At 32.0% G+C, this 15,268-nt stretch overlaps 3 protein-coding genes and 1 long non-coding RNA gene across 7 annotated transcripts; 3 read left to right on the top strand and 1 right to left on the bottom strand.

The window, feature by feature from the left end:
• Nucleotides 1–2,414: 2,414 nt before the first annotated feature.
• Nucleotides 2,415–2,957, top strand: LOC147941854 (uncharacterized). Its single transcript, XR_015561282.1, has 2 exons — nucleotides 2,415–2,612; nucleotides 2,711–2,957. It is a non-coding gene; the product is annotated as an uncharacterized LOC147941854 (long non-coding RNA).
• Nucleotides 2,958–3,578: 621 nt separating this feature from the next.
• LOC104703022 (L10-interacting MYB domain-containing protein) lies at nucleotides 3,579–7,126 on the top strand. 4 transcript variants are annotated; one of them, XM_010418949.2, is made up of 8 exons: nucleotides 3,579–4,148; nucleotides 4,228–4,378; nucleotides 4,469–4,809; nucleotides 4,897–5,047; nucleotides 5,135–5,472; nucleotides 5,542–5,692; nucleotides 5,867–6,279; nucleotides 6,447–7,126. In XM_010418949.2, the coding sequence occupies exons 1-8, from the start codon at nucleotides 3,816–3,818 to the stop codon at nucleotides 6,945–6,947; spliced, it is 2,379 nt and encodes a 792-aa protein (XP_010417251.2). In that variant the 5' UTR covers nucleotides 3,579–3,815; the 3' UTR covers nucleotides 6,948–7,126. The 4 variants fall into 4 exon arrangements, with proteins under 4 accessions (XP_010417251.2, XP_087313443.1, XP_010417250.2 ...); XM_087457317.1 differs by having other exon boundaries at nucleotides 3,622–4,148; nucleotides 4,883–5,047; XM_010418948.2 differs by having other exon boundaries at nucleotides 3,622–4,148; nucleotides 6,432–7,126.
• Nucleotides 7,127–12,246: 5,120 nt separating this feature from the next.
• On the top strand, nucleotides 12,247–13,705 carry LOC104703023 (F-box protein At5g65850-like). The gene is made up of 2 exons (XM_010418950.2): nucleotides 12,247–12,357; nucleotides 12,476–13,705. Exons 1-2 carry the CDS (start codon nucleotides 12,340–12,342, stop codon nucleotides 13,424–13,426), a joined length of 969 nt encoding a protein of 322 aa, XP_010417252.1. The 5' UTR covers nucleotides 12,247–12,339; the 3' UTR covers nucleotides 13,427–13,705.
• On the bottom strand, nucleotides 13,703–15,151 carry LOC104703024 (uncharacterized). The gene is made up of 5 exons (XM_010418952.3): nucleotides 14,942–15,151; nucleotides 14,752–14,847; nucleotides 14,313–14,435; nucleotides 14,053–14,092; nucleotides 13,703–13,873 (listed from the first exon to the last, which is right to left on the bottom strand). The coding sequence occupies exons 1-5, from the start codon at nucleotides 15,062–15,064 to the stop codon at nucleotides 13,800–13,802; spliced, it is 456 nt and encodes a 151-aa protein (XP_010417254.1). The 5' UTR covers nucleotides 15,065–15,151; the 3' UTR covers nucleotides 13,703–13,799.
• Between the last annotated feature and the right edge of the window lie 117 nt (nucleotides 15,152–15,268).

Consider the following 15,268-nt stretch of genomic DNA (forward strand, 5'->3'; position numbering starts at 1 on the left):
GTTCTAAGGATACTTTTGTTGTGATTATTTGGAGTTAAGTCTTATATATGCGATGGGAGATTGGTGTCTTTCCATATCTTTTACAAACACTTGAGTGCTAACTGTGGCTGGTGAAAAAGCAGATGATTTCCAAAAACTTAGAAACACCAAACGTAGTGGATTACAACTCCAAGAAGCTGTTATTGGTTTTGGATTGTCTTACTTACGATTTCCAAGTTGTTGTCAATTTTAGAAAGGGAAAATTGTTATTGGTCTTATGGGTTTTGATATTTGGAAGAATGTAGTTATGTTATGACCAGTTCAGAGAAACTTATAATCATATAGAGACGATCTCAAAATCTATGTAACAGCATTAGTTAAAGCTAATAGATACCGGGAAGAACCGAACTAATAGTCCACCATGTAAGGAATATTTCATTTTTCTATTATGTGGTCTTATAGTCATCCGTTTTCTATGGAATAATGTTATTCCTCAATATATTTGGTAATCAATTAAATTGGTAACACAAGAGTTTTTCCTAATCAATCTCTACTTTGATGGACGGTTGAGATTAAATCTAAAAAGGAATTAGGTCCTTGCCTATAAATATATGCCTTTAGTCCATCATAAATGTATTCCAAAATAAATTTCAGAAAGACAACACAAAAAAAGAAAGTTTATAGGCAAAAGGAGAGAAACCTAATCACCTAATTAGAAGATCATGACTTCAGGAAGCTGTCCATCAAGTAATCTCTACAACAACGAATGGAGGAGGTACTCCGCTAACCTTCTTTTATAATTCTATCATGTGATTAATCATGTTGCTTAAAGATCTTAGGGTTCATGTAAATTACACACCAAACTGCATTTCAAGAACAAATTTGCATGAAACCAAGAAGGGTCTTGTATTACTGAAGATAAAAGAACAACAATAGGAACAAAAGCAACAATTTTGTAAAAGAGTTTTGACAAAAAAAGAAAAGAAAAAAAAAGAGCTTATGTAGGACCTAATCTATTCAGAAAAAAAAAATTAAAAAACAAGCTCCACCTCTATAGGACCTAATCTATTCAAGTCGGTAACTGACGGTTTTTTCCAGTAAAAACCAATTCAATATAGCCGAGCTTAGTGCATCTGTAGCGGAGGTTGCTCATGTAGTTACTTTTATTAAAAAAAATAATAAAAAGATGAAAGAGAAAAGTAAAGAAAAAGTAAATGTTCTTTGGAGAAACGCTTCTCGACATGTGTCGTTTATTTATTGGCACATATTTTTAAAAATAAATAAAAAATAAAAATGTGTAATATTTTTTTTTTCTGAGCAACTTGTACCCGTTCTCGAATAAAGATCGTTTTATAGGCCTCGACAAAAAAACCAGACCCGAAAACTTGAACCGACCCGAAAACTTGAACCGACCCGAAAATATGGATTTGAATCCAAACCCGAAACCGGTAAAATACTCTATTTGGTCCTAATCTCCTAAATCCGAAGAACGAACAGAATCCGGAATCGAACCGAAAACCGAATGGGTACCCGACATACCCGTAATAAAATCATATATAGAGAATATTATTTATACAGTCCCTATTTTTCAAAATATAAGATGTTTTAAGCAAAGCACGCATATTAAGAAGTTTTTACTTTTAACAAGTTCAACCAATCAGAAACAATACTGCATAATATAATATACTAAACTAATCTAAAAGTTGCATTGAAATTTGAAAACATCATATATTATGAAACAACAAACTTCTCCAAAACATCTTATATTTTGAAATGGATGGAGTATTTTTTATATAACATAGTTATTCAAAGTTACAACTTAAAATTCAAAATTATTATTTTCTCCTATATCAAAATAATGAAAATACTCAAAATAACCAAAATTATATTGAAATGTTTAGCTATAGTTTTCAAAATTTTAATTTTTTAAAAACTTATTTTAATATTTAACAATAAAATTTTTGGATAATGAGGTAAAATTCAGGTTTTCGGGTAATCGGGTACAAAATACCTAAACTCAAATGATATCCTATTTTTTCGAGTATTTATAGGTTCTGAAATTTTAGACTCGAACCCAATAAGACCCAAACCAATATTTTCTGTTTACCCTATTGAATCCTAAACTCCTCTACTCGAAAAACCTAAACCCGATCCGAGTACCCAAATGCCTACGACTAGAAGCTTAATTGCGATCGCGTTTAATGACTTCTTCGTAGTGGTTCGGTTCCATGCCTCATTGTATAAGGAACCTCAACTGATCAGTAAGTAAGTAATTCACCTCGATATTTTTTTAAAGGTATGTTTATTGTAAACGAATAATAAGAAAAATATACTTGTATGTATTGTTGCAACTTGCAAGTTAGAACTTAATTGGGCCTTTTTTTTGTTCGATGGGTCTAATATCTAATATAACGATTTGGCCCAAAAGTTTAGAATTGTGGGATGACATCAGAATTAGGGGTTTGAACTTTGAACCCCCTACAATACTTAAACCTTAATTCGCTAGAAGATCCAATTTGCGATTTTTTCGTCGATGGAACCATCCCCGTTTGCATCAAAATCTCTAAACAAAGCCGGATTGAAAGTGAAAAATGTCCGGCGAGCTTTGTTGATCTTCAATCTCGCCCTTGCAGGTTAGTCTAAAAACTTTTAGTTTATGTGCATAACATGTTTGATGAAATGCCCAGCTGAGAAATTTGCTAACTTTATATTTTAATTGTTTTGGGGTTAGGCGGCTTATATATTTACAAAAACAGAAGAAAGGAAAGCAGAGAGTGCAACACAAGTCCCAGAGAAGGAAGACGCCAAATTGATCCTTGAACCTGATCCGCTGTTTGAATTTGCACAGTTGATTGCTTACTGTCACAAAAATATGGATTGATGCCATTTTTTACTGATTGGATTGTTGTTGACTCTAACTAACATATACATTGAATAAGATTTTCATATTTTATGAGAAATTAAAATATCATTCCACAGCATATTAAGCTGTTATTATTATTTTTTTTTTTTGAAACACCATATTAAGCTGTTATTGTTTTTGGTTTGGGTATGAATTGTCATACAAGTTACATGCTGTTGTCAATTTTGTAAAGGGTATTTTGAGATTTTGAAGAGTTTAGTTACGATAATGTTGTGTACTAACATGATATATATAATTGGTTTGGATCGGAGTTGGAAAAATACGCGAATGGTGAAATGAAAATGAATTGGTCCGACTTTGGTACGATCTAGAGAGACCAAATTCATCTTTTTGGGAGTGATCTTTTATTTTCTGTTAAAATAAATTGAGTGTTTCTGCAAAAGAGAAGAAGTATTTTTACATTTTAGGGTATAAAATAGCTTAACTCCTAAAGATAATGAAGCACCCTAGCTGCATTGGTCATTGAGTCATTCTCTTCGTCTTCGCAAGTCGAAATGAAACTTCGACTAATCATAACGACGATTTTAGAATCATTCTCTTGTCAAATAAAATGAGTATGAATATATCAAAATTATAATACTTTGTAGTTAAAGAGAAAAAGTTTTCTTTGTAAAAAATATGTTTTATATGGATCCAGTAAGGCCCTTATAAGGTAAAGAATGGCTCACCTAACAACAGAAAAGGCCCATAAGATAAAAAAAAAAACAACCAGAGAGAACGATAGAGAGAGAGAGACGAAACAGTGGAGCCAAACAGATACACAATTCAGGATTAGGGTTACTCTCTCTCCCAAACTCCGCCCAATCTCATCTCTCCGCCGCGCGCAACTGTAACCGTTACAAATATATATACACACACCAACACACACTTGTACTCTCCATCGTCTTCGTTGTGCGTGTTTTCACGAGCTAAGATGAGTGGTGTTCAAGTCACTTGCAACGATCGAACGAGAATGTATTGGACTCCGACGATGGAACGATTCTTCATAGATCTAATGTTAGAGCATTTGAACAGAGGAAACAGAACAGGTCACACTTTTACAAAGCAAGCTTGGAACGAGATGCTTGGTATATTCAACTCCAAGTTCGGGTCTCAGTACGATAAAGACGTGTTGAAAAGCCGGTACACGAATCTGTGGAAGCAGTATAATGATGTCAAGAGTCTTCTTGATCATGGTGGTTTCGTTTGGGATCAGACTCATCAGACTGTGACTGGTGATGAGAGTTTATGGAGTTTGTATCTTAAGGTTCTGAAAAAAAATTACATTTTGAGTTTTGGATTTGGTTTATTTGATTTTGAGTTGTGTGTTTTTGTGATGTTGACAGGCTCATCCTGAAGCTCGGGTTTACAAGACGAAACCGGTGTTGAATTATAGTGATTTGTGTTTGATTTATGGGTATACTGTTGCTGATGGGAGATATAGTAGGTCAAGTCATGATTTTGAGTTGGAAGATGAGGTTAATGGAGTCAACATTGGTGTGTGTCTTTGTTCTTTACTAAATTCTTGTTTTTATGTACACTTTGACTGTTGGATTGGTTACAATGTGTGTGTTTTTTTTTGTGTAGGTGAAAGTAGTGGCAGTGTTGTTGTATCGAGTAAAGAAAGCTCGAAAACTGAGTGGACTCCGGTTATGGACCAATACTTCATTGAGATTATGCTTGATCAAATCGGTAGAGGTAACAAGAATGGTAATGCTTTCAGTAAACAAGCATGGACAGATATGCTTGCTTTGTTCAATGCTAGATTTAGTGGTCAATATGGGAAAAGAGTTTTAAGGCACCGGTACAACAAGTTGTTGAAATACTATAAGGATATGGAAGCTATTTTGAAAGAAGATGGGTTTTCGTGGGATGAAACTCGGCTAATGATAGCTGCGGATGATGCTGTTTGGGATTCTTACATCAAGGTTTTAATTCTTAGGCTGATATATTTCTTTTTTGAATAAGCTTTGATCTTCAGTCCATTAGTTTTGAATCTAGATGTGATGAGGCAGGAGCATCCACTTGCTAAAACGTATAGGATGAAATCTTTACCAAGCTACAAAGATTTGGACACAATATTTGCATGTTCAGCTGAGCAAGGGATTATACCACATCTAGTCCAAGGCAAAGATCACAGAGATGATGGTTCAGCTGCCCAAACAAGTGAGTTAAATCTTATCCAGGTCTAAAATTTTTTGGATTAATCCGATTGTAAGAGGTGCATAGAGTAAGTAAATCTTGGTTCTGCAGGTGGGACTAAGGCTAGCCAAGTGCAGCATTTTGACCGCACAAGGACATTTTGGACTCCTCCAATGGATTACTATCTAATTGACTTGTTAGTGGAACAAGTGAACAATGGGAACAGAGTTGGGCAGACTTTTATAGCAAGTGCTTGGAATGAAATGGTTACAGCATTCAATGCCAAATTCGGGTCTCAACACAGCAAAGACGTTCTGAAGAATCGGTACAAACACTTAAGGAGGTTGTACAACGACATAAAGTTTCTACTCGAGCAAAATGGGTTCTCATGGGATACAAGGAGAGATATGGTGATTGCAGATGATGGGATTTGGAATACCTATATACAGGCATGCCACATTCTTTTTTCTTTTAAGCTATTGGTTATATGGTTATGCTTATAAATGTAGCATGTGTAGGCACATCCAGAAGCTAGATCATATCGAGTTAAAACTATTCCAAGCTATCCAAATCTTTGCTTCATTTTTGGGAAGGAAATGTCGGATGGGAGATACACACGCTTGGCTCAAGCTTTTGATCCCAGTCCGGCAGAAACTGCGCTGTTGATCGGTAAGCTGTCCTCCTATAGCATTGTCTTTGAGATTCAATGCAGAGTATCTAAGTGTTATAACTGTATCGTTGTGCTCTCTATTTCCTTTGGATTCCTAAAGCTGTGTATGTGAGACTAGCGATGCAGAAGTGATTAATGACTGATCCTTTGGTATTCATATGAATTCTTTGCAGAAAATGGAAGCACAGATGGATTTAAAGATACTCTGGGGGAAACTCACAGTTTCCAGATGGTGGTTTATACCAGCAACGAGAAAAATGATTACCTCTGTAGCAATACAGGTCCTCCTTGTATAGAATGGACACAGGTCATGGACCACTGTCTTATTGATCTTATGTTAGAGCAGGTGAATAGAGGAAATAAGATTGGTGAGACATTTACAGAGCAAGCTTGGGCTGACATGGCAGAATCCTTCAATGCAAAGTTTGGATTGCAGACTGACATGTTCATGCTGGAGAATCGTTACATATTGATGATGAAAGAGCGTGACGATATCAACAGTATCCTCAATCTTGATGGCTTTACTTGGGATGAGGAGAAGCAAACCATTGTGGCAGAAGATGAATACTGGAAAGCATATATCAAGGTAAGGCTAACTAATGATATTCTTTTTTTTTTTTTTTTTTTTAACATATGACTCTTTTGGGGTTCTGTCTTTGCTTTCTTGTTCGATAAAACTTGTATCTAGATAAGAGAAAGATGTTAAGCAGAACAAAAGGTTTGATTTTAAGGGATTAGTGTCTGATTTTGCAGGATCATCCAGATGCAACTATATATAAAGGTAAAATCTTGGATAGTTACGGAAATTTGTGCAAGATACATGAACATCTCTCCCAAGATAGTTTCAATTGTGAGAATCTCATGATAGAGTTGGAAAGCTATGGCCATGAAATAGTCAGTGACTTTATTTCACCACACAAGCAGCAGAATAAGCGACCTAATCCAATAACTCCACCTTTGGAGCTAACTGTACATAAGGCTCAGAAGACCGGACTGGAGACGAGGAAGCCTCTGTATGAGGCAGAAGGTGATGATGATGGTTGCACAAAGCCAATTCCTCGGAACGAAATGTACTCAGGAATAGGAAATGCAATTGATGCATTGCAAGCTTTACCTGATATGGACGATGAATTTCTGCTGGATGCTTGTGATCTTTTGGAAGATGAGAGGAAAGCAAAGACATTCTTGGCTTTGGACGTCTCGTTACGTAGGAAATGGCTGGTGAGAAAGCTTCGCCCTTCATCTAAATTTTAAGCCAATGGGTCCTCTCTCTTTGCAGCCAATCAGGCAACCAAGATATAAAACCAAGCTTTGAGCACAATACAAGATTAGTTTCTGTAAGGTTTGTAAAATAACAATCTTTGTTTTGGTTAAAGGGTATTGTAAAATTTTGTAATGATCCTAGGTACTAAATCTAACGCACAATTGGATAATATGCAGAGGTTGATCAGAACATAACCATACACATGAACATCCTCAATTGGTTGAAAAATTACGTATATTAACTTTATTATAAAAAGAAAGTTATAAAAGTCTACAAACTACACTTGCATAATTGCTTCAAAATCTGATTACATTTTTTTAAAAAAATTTGGGGGGGTTTTTTTTTTTACAGCGCTTGTTTAGTTTTGTGTTTATAATTTATTTATTTTTAATCTCATTACACATTATACTAAATAAAAGTAGAAATTATAAGGTTCTTAAGACATCCACCTAAGCTTTAAAACAACCAATAGAGATTTGACATGTCATTCATTAACATTTTTTAAAATCTTCAGAATTTTCAATATTAAGAATTATTTTAAACAACCTAATTTGACATGTCATTCATTAACATTTTTTTAATTTCCAGAATTTTTAGAAAAAGAAAAAATTTTAAACTTATAGAAATAAAAGAACTATGTACAACGTCCCACATCGGCTAGAAATCTTTTAGACATTGGTTCAGAATCAGTAGAAATAAAGATTAATATGCTTCCAACAACGAATGAGCTGGAAAACTTGATTTATCAAGCGTCCAAGTTAAAAAGTTTTATTCGTTTGATCCGATTTTTTATTTGATCAAACTAAAACTTTAAAAAGTTTCAAAAAATATTATAATATTAGAAATTTTTAAAAGTTTAAACATTATAAATATTGAACCTTTTAAAAGTTTTTAGCTTTTAAAAAGTTTTTAAAATAGTTTAAAGGCGTCCACATAGGATTTTAAATCACCAATAGGAATAAGACATGTCACTCATTAACATTTTTTAAAATCTATTAAGAATTATTTTAAACAACCTATAAGGATTTGACATGTCATTCATTAACATTTTTTGAATTTCCAGAATTTTTAGAAAAAGGAAAAATTTTAAACTTATAGAAATAAAAGAACTATGTACAACGTCCCATATCGGCTAGAAATCTTTTAGATATTGGTTCAGAACCAGTATAAATAAAGATGCATATGCTTCCAACAGTGAATGAGCAAGAAAACTTGATTTATCAGGCATCCAAGTTAAAAAGTTTTATTCGTTTGATCCGATTTTTATTTGATCAAACTAAAACTTTAAAAAGTTTCAAAAAAAATATTATAATATTGAAATTTTTTTAAAATTTAAATATAATAAATATTGAAATTTTTAAAAGTTCTTAGCTTTTAAAAAGTTTTTAAAATAGTTTAAAATAATATTGAACTTTTTAAAAGGTTCAAATATTATATTTTGAAACCTTTTAAAACTTCAAAATCTTATGATCTTTAAATTTTAAAAATTTATTAGCTTATAAAAGATTTCTAAAATTTATAATTTATAAATTTTAAAAGTTTAAAATATTATAAATATTGAAACTTTTTAAAGGTTCAAATATTTAAAATATTTAAACTTCATAGAATGTTTGAAAATATTACAATTACTTAATCTCCATAGAAATTTTAAAATATTATATCTATACTAATAAAAAGTTGAAGCTATAAGCTCTCCTAAAGGTGTCCAATAAGAATTAGATATTTCACTAATTAACATTTTTGGAAATATAGTAGTAATATATATTATTAAGAATTTTGAGAAGATAAAATTAAAAGATAGAAATAAAAGAAATATGATTTGATATTCTTGCATTAAAATTTTTATTTTTAAGTCTAAAAAGAAGGATTGACGTCGCAAGACATGAGTTGACGTTATTTGAATTTAAAAAAGAAGGATCGACGAAAAACACAAATATTATTTTAACTATATATGTGTTTATATTACTTTCTCTGCGAGTAAGGATTTTGGTTTGAGAAATTTCAATACATGTGGATCTTAAACCGAATAAGTATATGGATGAAATTATCAATAATTGGATGCATGTGTTGACTATGCTGGTTTTTATGAATTGCACAAATTTTATGAGAAAATAAAAGATTTTGGTCTTGGAGTTTGATGGGTTAACAAGTTGTATGGTAGTCTAAAAAAATTCTTTTTCAGTGAAAGAATGTGAAAAAGTTGACGAGGCAGAAGAAGAAAAAGAAGAGTATAATGAAGAACAGGATAAAAGTAACGATGACAATTACCAAAAAATTTGACAATGAAAATGACAAGAAAAAATAAGAAAACATTGAATAAAAAACACGAAAACATAGGTGATAGCGATCAATTAAATATGAAAAACGAGATAAATTCAAGATTACAAAATTATTTCATTTTTCTGGTGGTCAAAGAAATGGTTTAGGATATGTGAGGTCATCAGTTTGATTCGCCTTGCCTGGACGTCGAGTTAAATTCATAATTTTTTTATCTGATTTGAATGTATAACACAACTCATTTTTATATTTTTAAAAATTGTGTATCTGAAATTTAAATTTTTATTTAATACTAATATAATTTATTTTTATAAGATAATACTTCATTACTGTCACCAATCACATACTCCTTGCATTTCATAATATAAGATGTTTTAGAGAATATTTTTTTGTTTCATAATATAAGATGTTTTCAAGTTTCTATGCTACTTTTAGATTAGTTTAATGTATTTTATTATGCAGTTTTATTTATGATTAGTTGGACTTTTTTAAAGTGATCATTTCTTATATTTTGAAACGGAGTGAGTATATATAATTTTCATCAAAATATATCAAATAAACTCACGCGTAGCGTGGGTTCAAAACCTAGTCTATACTAATAAAAAGTAGAAGCTATAAGCTCCTAAGGCCGTCCACGTAGGATTTTAAACGACCAATAGAAATTTGACATATCACTTATTAACATTTTATACAATTTCTAGAATTTTCTATATTTAGAATTATTTTAAACAACCTATCATGATTTGACATGTCATTAATAAACATTTTTTAAATTTTACAGATTTTTTTCTAAAAAAGGAAAATTTTAAATTTATGGAAATTAAAGAACTAAGCACCATATCCCACATCGACTAGAAATGTTTTAGACAATGGTTCAGAACCAGTATAAATAAGATTAATATGTTTCCAACAACGATGCTTCCAACAACGAATGAGCAGGAAAACTTGATTTATCAAGCGTCCAAGTTTAAAAGTTTTATTTGGTTTGATCTGGTTTTTTATTTGATCAAATTAAAACTTTACAAAGTTTCAAAAAATATATTATAATATTTAAATATTTTAAAAGTTTAAATATTTATAATATTTAAAATTTTAAAAGTTCTTAGCTTTTAAAAAGTTTTTAAATATTATAAGTTTTAAATTTTAAATGTTTAAAATATTATAAATATTTAAACTTTTTAAAAAGTTCAAATTTTATATTTCGAAACCTTTTAAAGTTTAAAATATTATAAATATTGATGTAAAACATAAATTATCTTATTTATCTACATTTGTGCTTTTTATTTCTTATGAACTGTAAAACATATTTTTGTGTATGATTTTATAGGTGAGTTGATATTCTTTCATTAATTTTTTATTTTTGGGTCTAAGGAAGAAGGATTGACATCGCAAGACTTTAATTTGATGTTTGAGTCAAATTTTAAGGTTTAAAGAAGAAAGATGGACGACAAACACACATGTTTTATTAGCTATACATAGGCATGACCAAGGTTACGGTTGTCACGGTTAAGGTTTATTAACCATCGGTTATGGTTAGAAATTTTTGTAACTTTAACCATAAAGTTAAATGGTTAAACGGTTTCGTTTAAATACGGTTCAGGCGGTTACTATTATATACGGTTACAGTTATTTGATAATATGATATAGTTGATATTATTTGATGATATAATATAATTGATATTATTTATTTATAATTAATATGTTCTTATAGTGTACCCATATATCTATATATCATATGATTCATATTGAATAAATAATTATTAGTATATTTTATTATGTTTTTAAAATATTATAAACCAAGTAAGAATTTTGGTTTGAGAAGTTTCTAAATGCGTGGATCTAAAACCAAATAAGTATATGGATAAAATTGTCAATAATTGGGTGCATATGTTGACTATGCTGGTAATCATGAATTTCATAAATTTTATGAAAAAAGAAATGATTTTGTTCTTGGAGTTTGATGTGTTAACAAGTTGTGTGGTAGTCTAAAAAATGTTTTTCAGTGGAAGAATGTGAAGAAGTTGACGAGGAAGAAGAAGAAAAAGAGTAACGAATAACCAAACGGTAAAAGTTACGATGACAATTAATACAAAATTTGACAATGAAAATGACAAGAAAGAATATGAAGAATAAGAAAATATTGAATAAAAAACACGAAAACATCAATGGTAGCGATCAATTAAATATGAAAACGAGTTAAATTCATGATTATAAAATTGTTTTGCTTTTTTGGTGGTCAAAAAAATGGTTTAGGATATGTGAGGACCTGGACGTCGAGTTAAATTCATGATTTTTTTATCAGATTTAATGTTATAATACAACTGATTTTTATATTTTTTTTTTCAACCAAACATTTAAGTAAATTAAAAGGTGACTCCAAAGTTGGTTTCCCAAATTGGAGGAGTAGAGTTTACAATTTTTTTTTTATATATATATATATATATATATATTTATAAATTGTGTATCTGAAATTTATTTTTTTCCTTAATACTAATTTTAATTTTTTTAATGAGATAATATTTTATTATCGTAATCAGTCATATATAATTTTTATCAAAATATATCAAATAAACGCGTGGATTCAAAACCTAGTATTTTTAAGAATTATAAAGATAATTAATTATATATGTCTAAAAAGCTTAGCTTTCCGTCAAAGTTCGAAAGCTTATCTTCCTTAAACTACATTGAGTGGGTTCACGCTAGCAAAATTATATTGTTTAGTATAAAAGTTATAAACAGTATCATAGAAAACGTTGAAGAATACATTTAAAAGAAATTGTTAAAGTACTTAAAAACTTGATTCAAAGAAAACAAATCATCATTGAAAGTTTTAAGAATACAGTACATACCTTTTATTTATCAAAAGAATGAAAATAATGTTATAAAAGTTTCGTAAAGAGACCGGAGCATGGTAGGTTGCAAACTTGCAATGATGCTTGTCGTAGGTTTGTTAAAGCAAAGGCTGCTTCATGCGTCGTCTCTATTAATTAGTATTGGCAATGTAGTATATATATACAGCTTTGGATGGCCTTTCAGTTTCATTGCCTTCTTCTCATTCCTCTTCCTCCTTAAGTTTAATACCTCTCTAGTTCATTGACCACAACCATGGCTCAGATTCCACAGGTTTTTTTTTTTTTTTTTTTTGGTCTTTGCTTTAGTACTGTGATTACAATATTTTATTTAGTTGGTAACTAGTTTGCTTTTATCTTATTTAATTGATTTCCTGACCAAATCTTTACAGTTTCTGTTCGCTTGCCAAAGAGAAGTAAACACTGACGTGACCTTTTTCTCCTTGCCGCCTCAGCCTCAAAACGTTGCTGAGAATGCACCTCCTGCCGCTACCAATCAAGTCATGCATCTTCCCTTGAATGCCGTGGATGATTCTAATGTAATATTCAATTCCATCAGAGGATTTGTTTGTTTTATATATCAGCGGCGTCTTGTGGGTGGAAATATCGAACATGTGCAAATGATATGTAAACCTAGCACTCAAGAATCCTCAATCTTACCGACTATGAACACTACGAGGGTTCGTATGATGACCTATTATGGGTATGATGAGGTTAACAACCAGTTGAAGGTTTTGTCAATGACTTGGCGAAACGGTATGAATTTTGATGATCATCAAGTTCTGAATTTTGGACCTGGCAACGCATGGAGAACTATCCGTTGCGACGTACCCCATTATTCATCAAAGAAAGGGATATGCTTCAATGGGGTTTTGTACTATCCAGCTATCGATATGTCTACAGGTCATAATATGATAGTTTGCTTTGATGTAGAAGCTGAGCAGTTCAGGATTCTTCCAGCAGTCATCATGGAAGAAATGGTTGAAGCAGTGAAGCATGGGTCTTTTATAAATTACAACGGTAGACTTGGTATACTTGAGTCTGAAAACATGCTTGGTGTTGATAATACAAGTACACATTTTACGATGTGGCTTCTAAATCATGAAACGCGGGTATGGGCTGATCACATACATGTGTTCCCTGCTTCGTTTGAGGATACAGTTGGAGAGGCCCTGTTAAGGTTTGATGGAATGATCACTCTAACAAATGAAGTTGTGTTCTCGTCTTACTATCCTTCCAACCCGTTTTACCTTTTCTACTACAATATCATTACAAATACTTTCCGAAAAGTTAAAATCCAAGGAATGGAGGCCTACAACTACCGTTACACCTGTCTGAACTAAGTCAAGAAGGTCTGAACGCTTATGCAAGTGCTTAGGTACTTCATAACTTCAGACTTTGTTTGGCTCAATGTTCTCATCATATCATCATCATCATCACACGATCTTATTGGATACGGCTGTTTTCTGCATTGGACTTTTTATCCCTTTCCTTGTTTACTCTTTATTGTAAGGTTTGGCTTCTTTTCTTGCTTTGTACTCTCTTCTCTTTAAAATCAATAAACTTGTGTGTGTGTGTGTGTGTTTTCGTATTTGATATTATATTTTGCAACCAAGATAAAACTCGAGCACAAGGAAATACATAGATACAAAAACACAGTTTTGATTGTATGCAGTGGTTGTGTAAATATAAACATAATCATGAAAATGAACATACTCAATTGGTATGAACAATAGCAGAGAAAAGCATCTTATTGATGTCTTCTTTATCTGCCTCCCCTATCTCCCCCACTGCATCAGAAACAAGAGAAGCATATGTAAACACAAACACACAACAGATTGAAGAACTTGATCTGCAAGAATTGCAATACATGACACCTAGTCTTTATAAGCACACACAGTCTTTATTAGCACACATGCATAAATAAATGTTAATGTTTCAATGACATTTAATGGGTTGTCCTGGTTACCTGTTCTCGATCTAACTTGTGTTGTCCACTCGTCGATAATCTGTTCAAAAACAAGAAATGAAACAAGCAAAGAGATTATGGAATGTCTAAAAGGCCTCTTTGATTTTTAAGGTATACAATACAGAGAAGCTGAGCATTAGATATTGATATTGACTGTTTAAAACTTCATCATCTTCTCAACGTTTAGCATTTGGGAAATTGCACAACCCCGAGTTGAGAAAGACAACAACATAGTACCAATAAACAAAAGGAACACGGACCTGATTAAAATCAGCCAATGCATCATCTGCATCACCATTTGTTGATTCTCCCAAGGATGCATTCATTTTCTGAATCAGGTTGCAATTTCCAACAAGTGTTGTCTGTGCCTTATCAATCAAATCCTGTTATAACAAAATCAACAGTCAAGATCTGTTTTAAAATGCCTAGCTTTGCAAAAGCCTTAGCAGATCTGACCATTGATGACAGCTATAGAAACTCCATACAACAAAATTTCACCATTTCTCATTACAGTCAATAAAAACTCATCCTTTTGGTTCAAATTACAAAAAGATCTAAACCCTTGATTGCACAATAAAAATCTAATCTTTTGTTTCAAACAACTCTGAATCACTAAGATTGAATCGTTCATACACAGATTCCTACTGCTAAAATCTCCAGTTTCCTAATTCAATTAGCCGTTACGAGACACACACGAACCTGTTTAGCAGACAATAGCTCCAAGCATTGGTCTTTAAGAAGAGTCACATCTTCCTGCAACTTCTTCATTCTCTGAATCAGCTTCATCGGATTCGCCTACGACCCAATTAGTTAGTTACTTCCGAGCTTGGATCCAAAGTATTAAACTTTAAACTAATCCGAGATTCCAGAATCGAAAAATTCCACTTACATTATCAGGATAAGTCTGCTGGAACTCCTTGTCAAGCTTTGAATGAACATCATTAAGATCATGAGAAGCTGTCCCTAAAACATTTATCAGATTATCAACAGCTTGATGATGACGATGACTCATCTTCTTCTCTCGCTTTCTCAATTCCCCCCCCCCCCCCCCCCCCTTTGCTCTCTTCAGGGTTACTCTTATTAATTTCCCCCGCCTCTTCTCACTAACCAAAAGAACCGAGCAACAGACACAAAACAACACGGAGTTCTTGCGTTAACGTTAAAAACAACACGACGTTTAAAATTCACTAAACCAATTTAAAATCGAACCGGTATT

Source organism: Camelina sativa, chromosome 7, assembly GCF_030686135.1.
Source record: "Camelina sativa cultivar CO46 ecotype springtype chromosome 7, ASM3068613v1".
Classification (NCBI taxonomy): Eukaryota; Viridiplantae; Streptophyta; class Magnoliopsida; order Brassicales; family Brassicaceae; genus Camelina; species Camelina sativa.

What these genes read in the sequence shown, in the direction of transcription:
- LOC104703022 (XM_010418948.2), top strand. Translation starts at nt 3,816, where the DNA reads ATGAGTGGTGTTCAAGTCACTTGCAACGATCGAACGAGAATGTATTGG. An exon ending in GGTTAATGGAGTCAACATTG is followed by an intron (nt 4,379 to 4,468) that starts GTGTGTGTCTTT and finishes TTTTTTGTGTAG; the next exon opens with GTGAAAGTAGTGGCAGTGTT. An exon ending in ACTGGAAAGCATATATCAAG is followed by an intron (nt 6,280 to 6,431) that starts GTAAGGCTAACT and finishes TTAAGGGATTAG; the next exon opens with TGTCTGATTTTGCAGGATCA.
- LOC104703024 (XM_010418952.3), bottom strand. Translation starts at nt 15,064, where the DNA reads ATGAGTCATCGTCATCATCAAGCTGTTGATAATCTGATAAATGTTTTA. An exon ending in AGCTATTGTCTGCTAAACAG is followed by an intron (nt 14,436 to 14,751) that starts GTTCGTGTGTGT and finishes TTGTTATAACAG; the next exon opens with GATTTGATTGATAAGGCACA. An exon ending in CATTGGCTGATTTTAATCAG is followed by an intron (nt 14,093 to 14,312) that starts GTCCGTGTTCCT and finishes GTTTTTGAACAG; the next exon opens with ATTATCGACGAGTGGACAAC.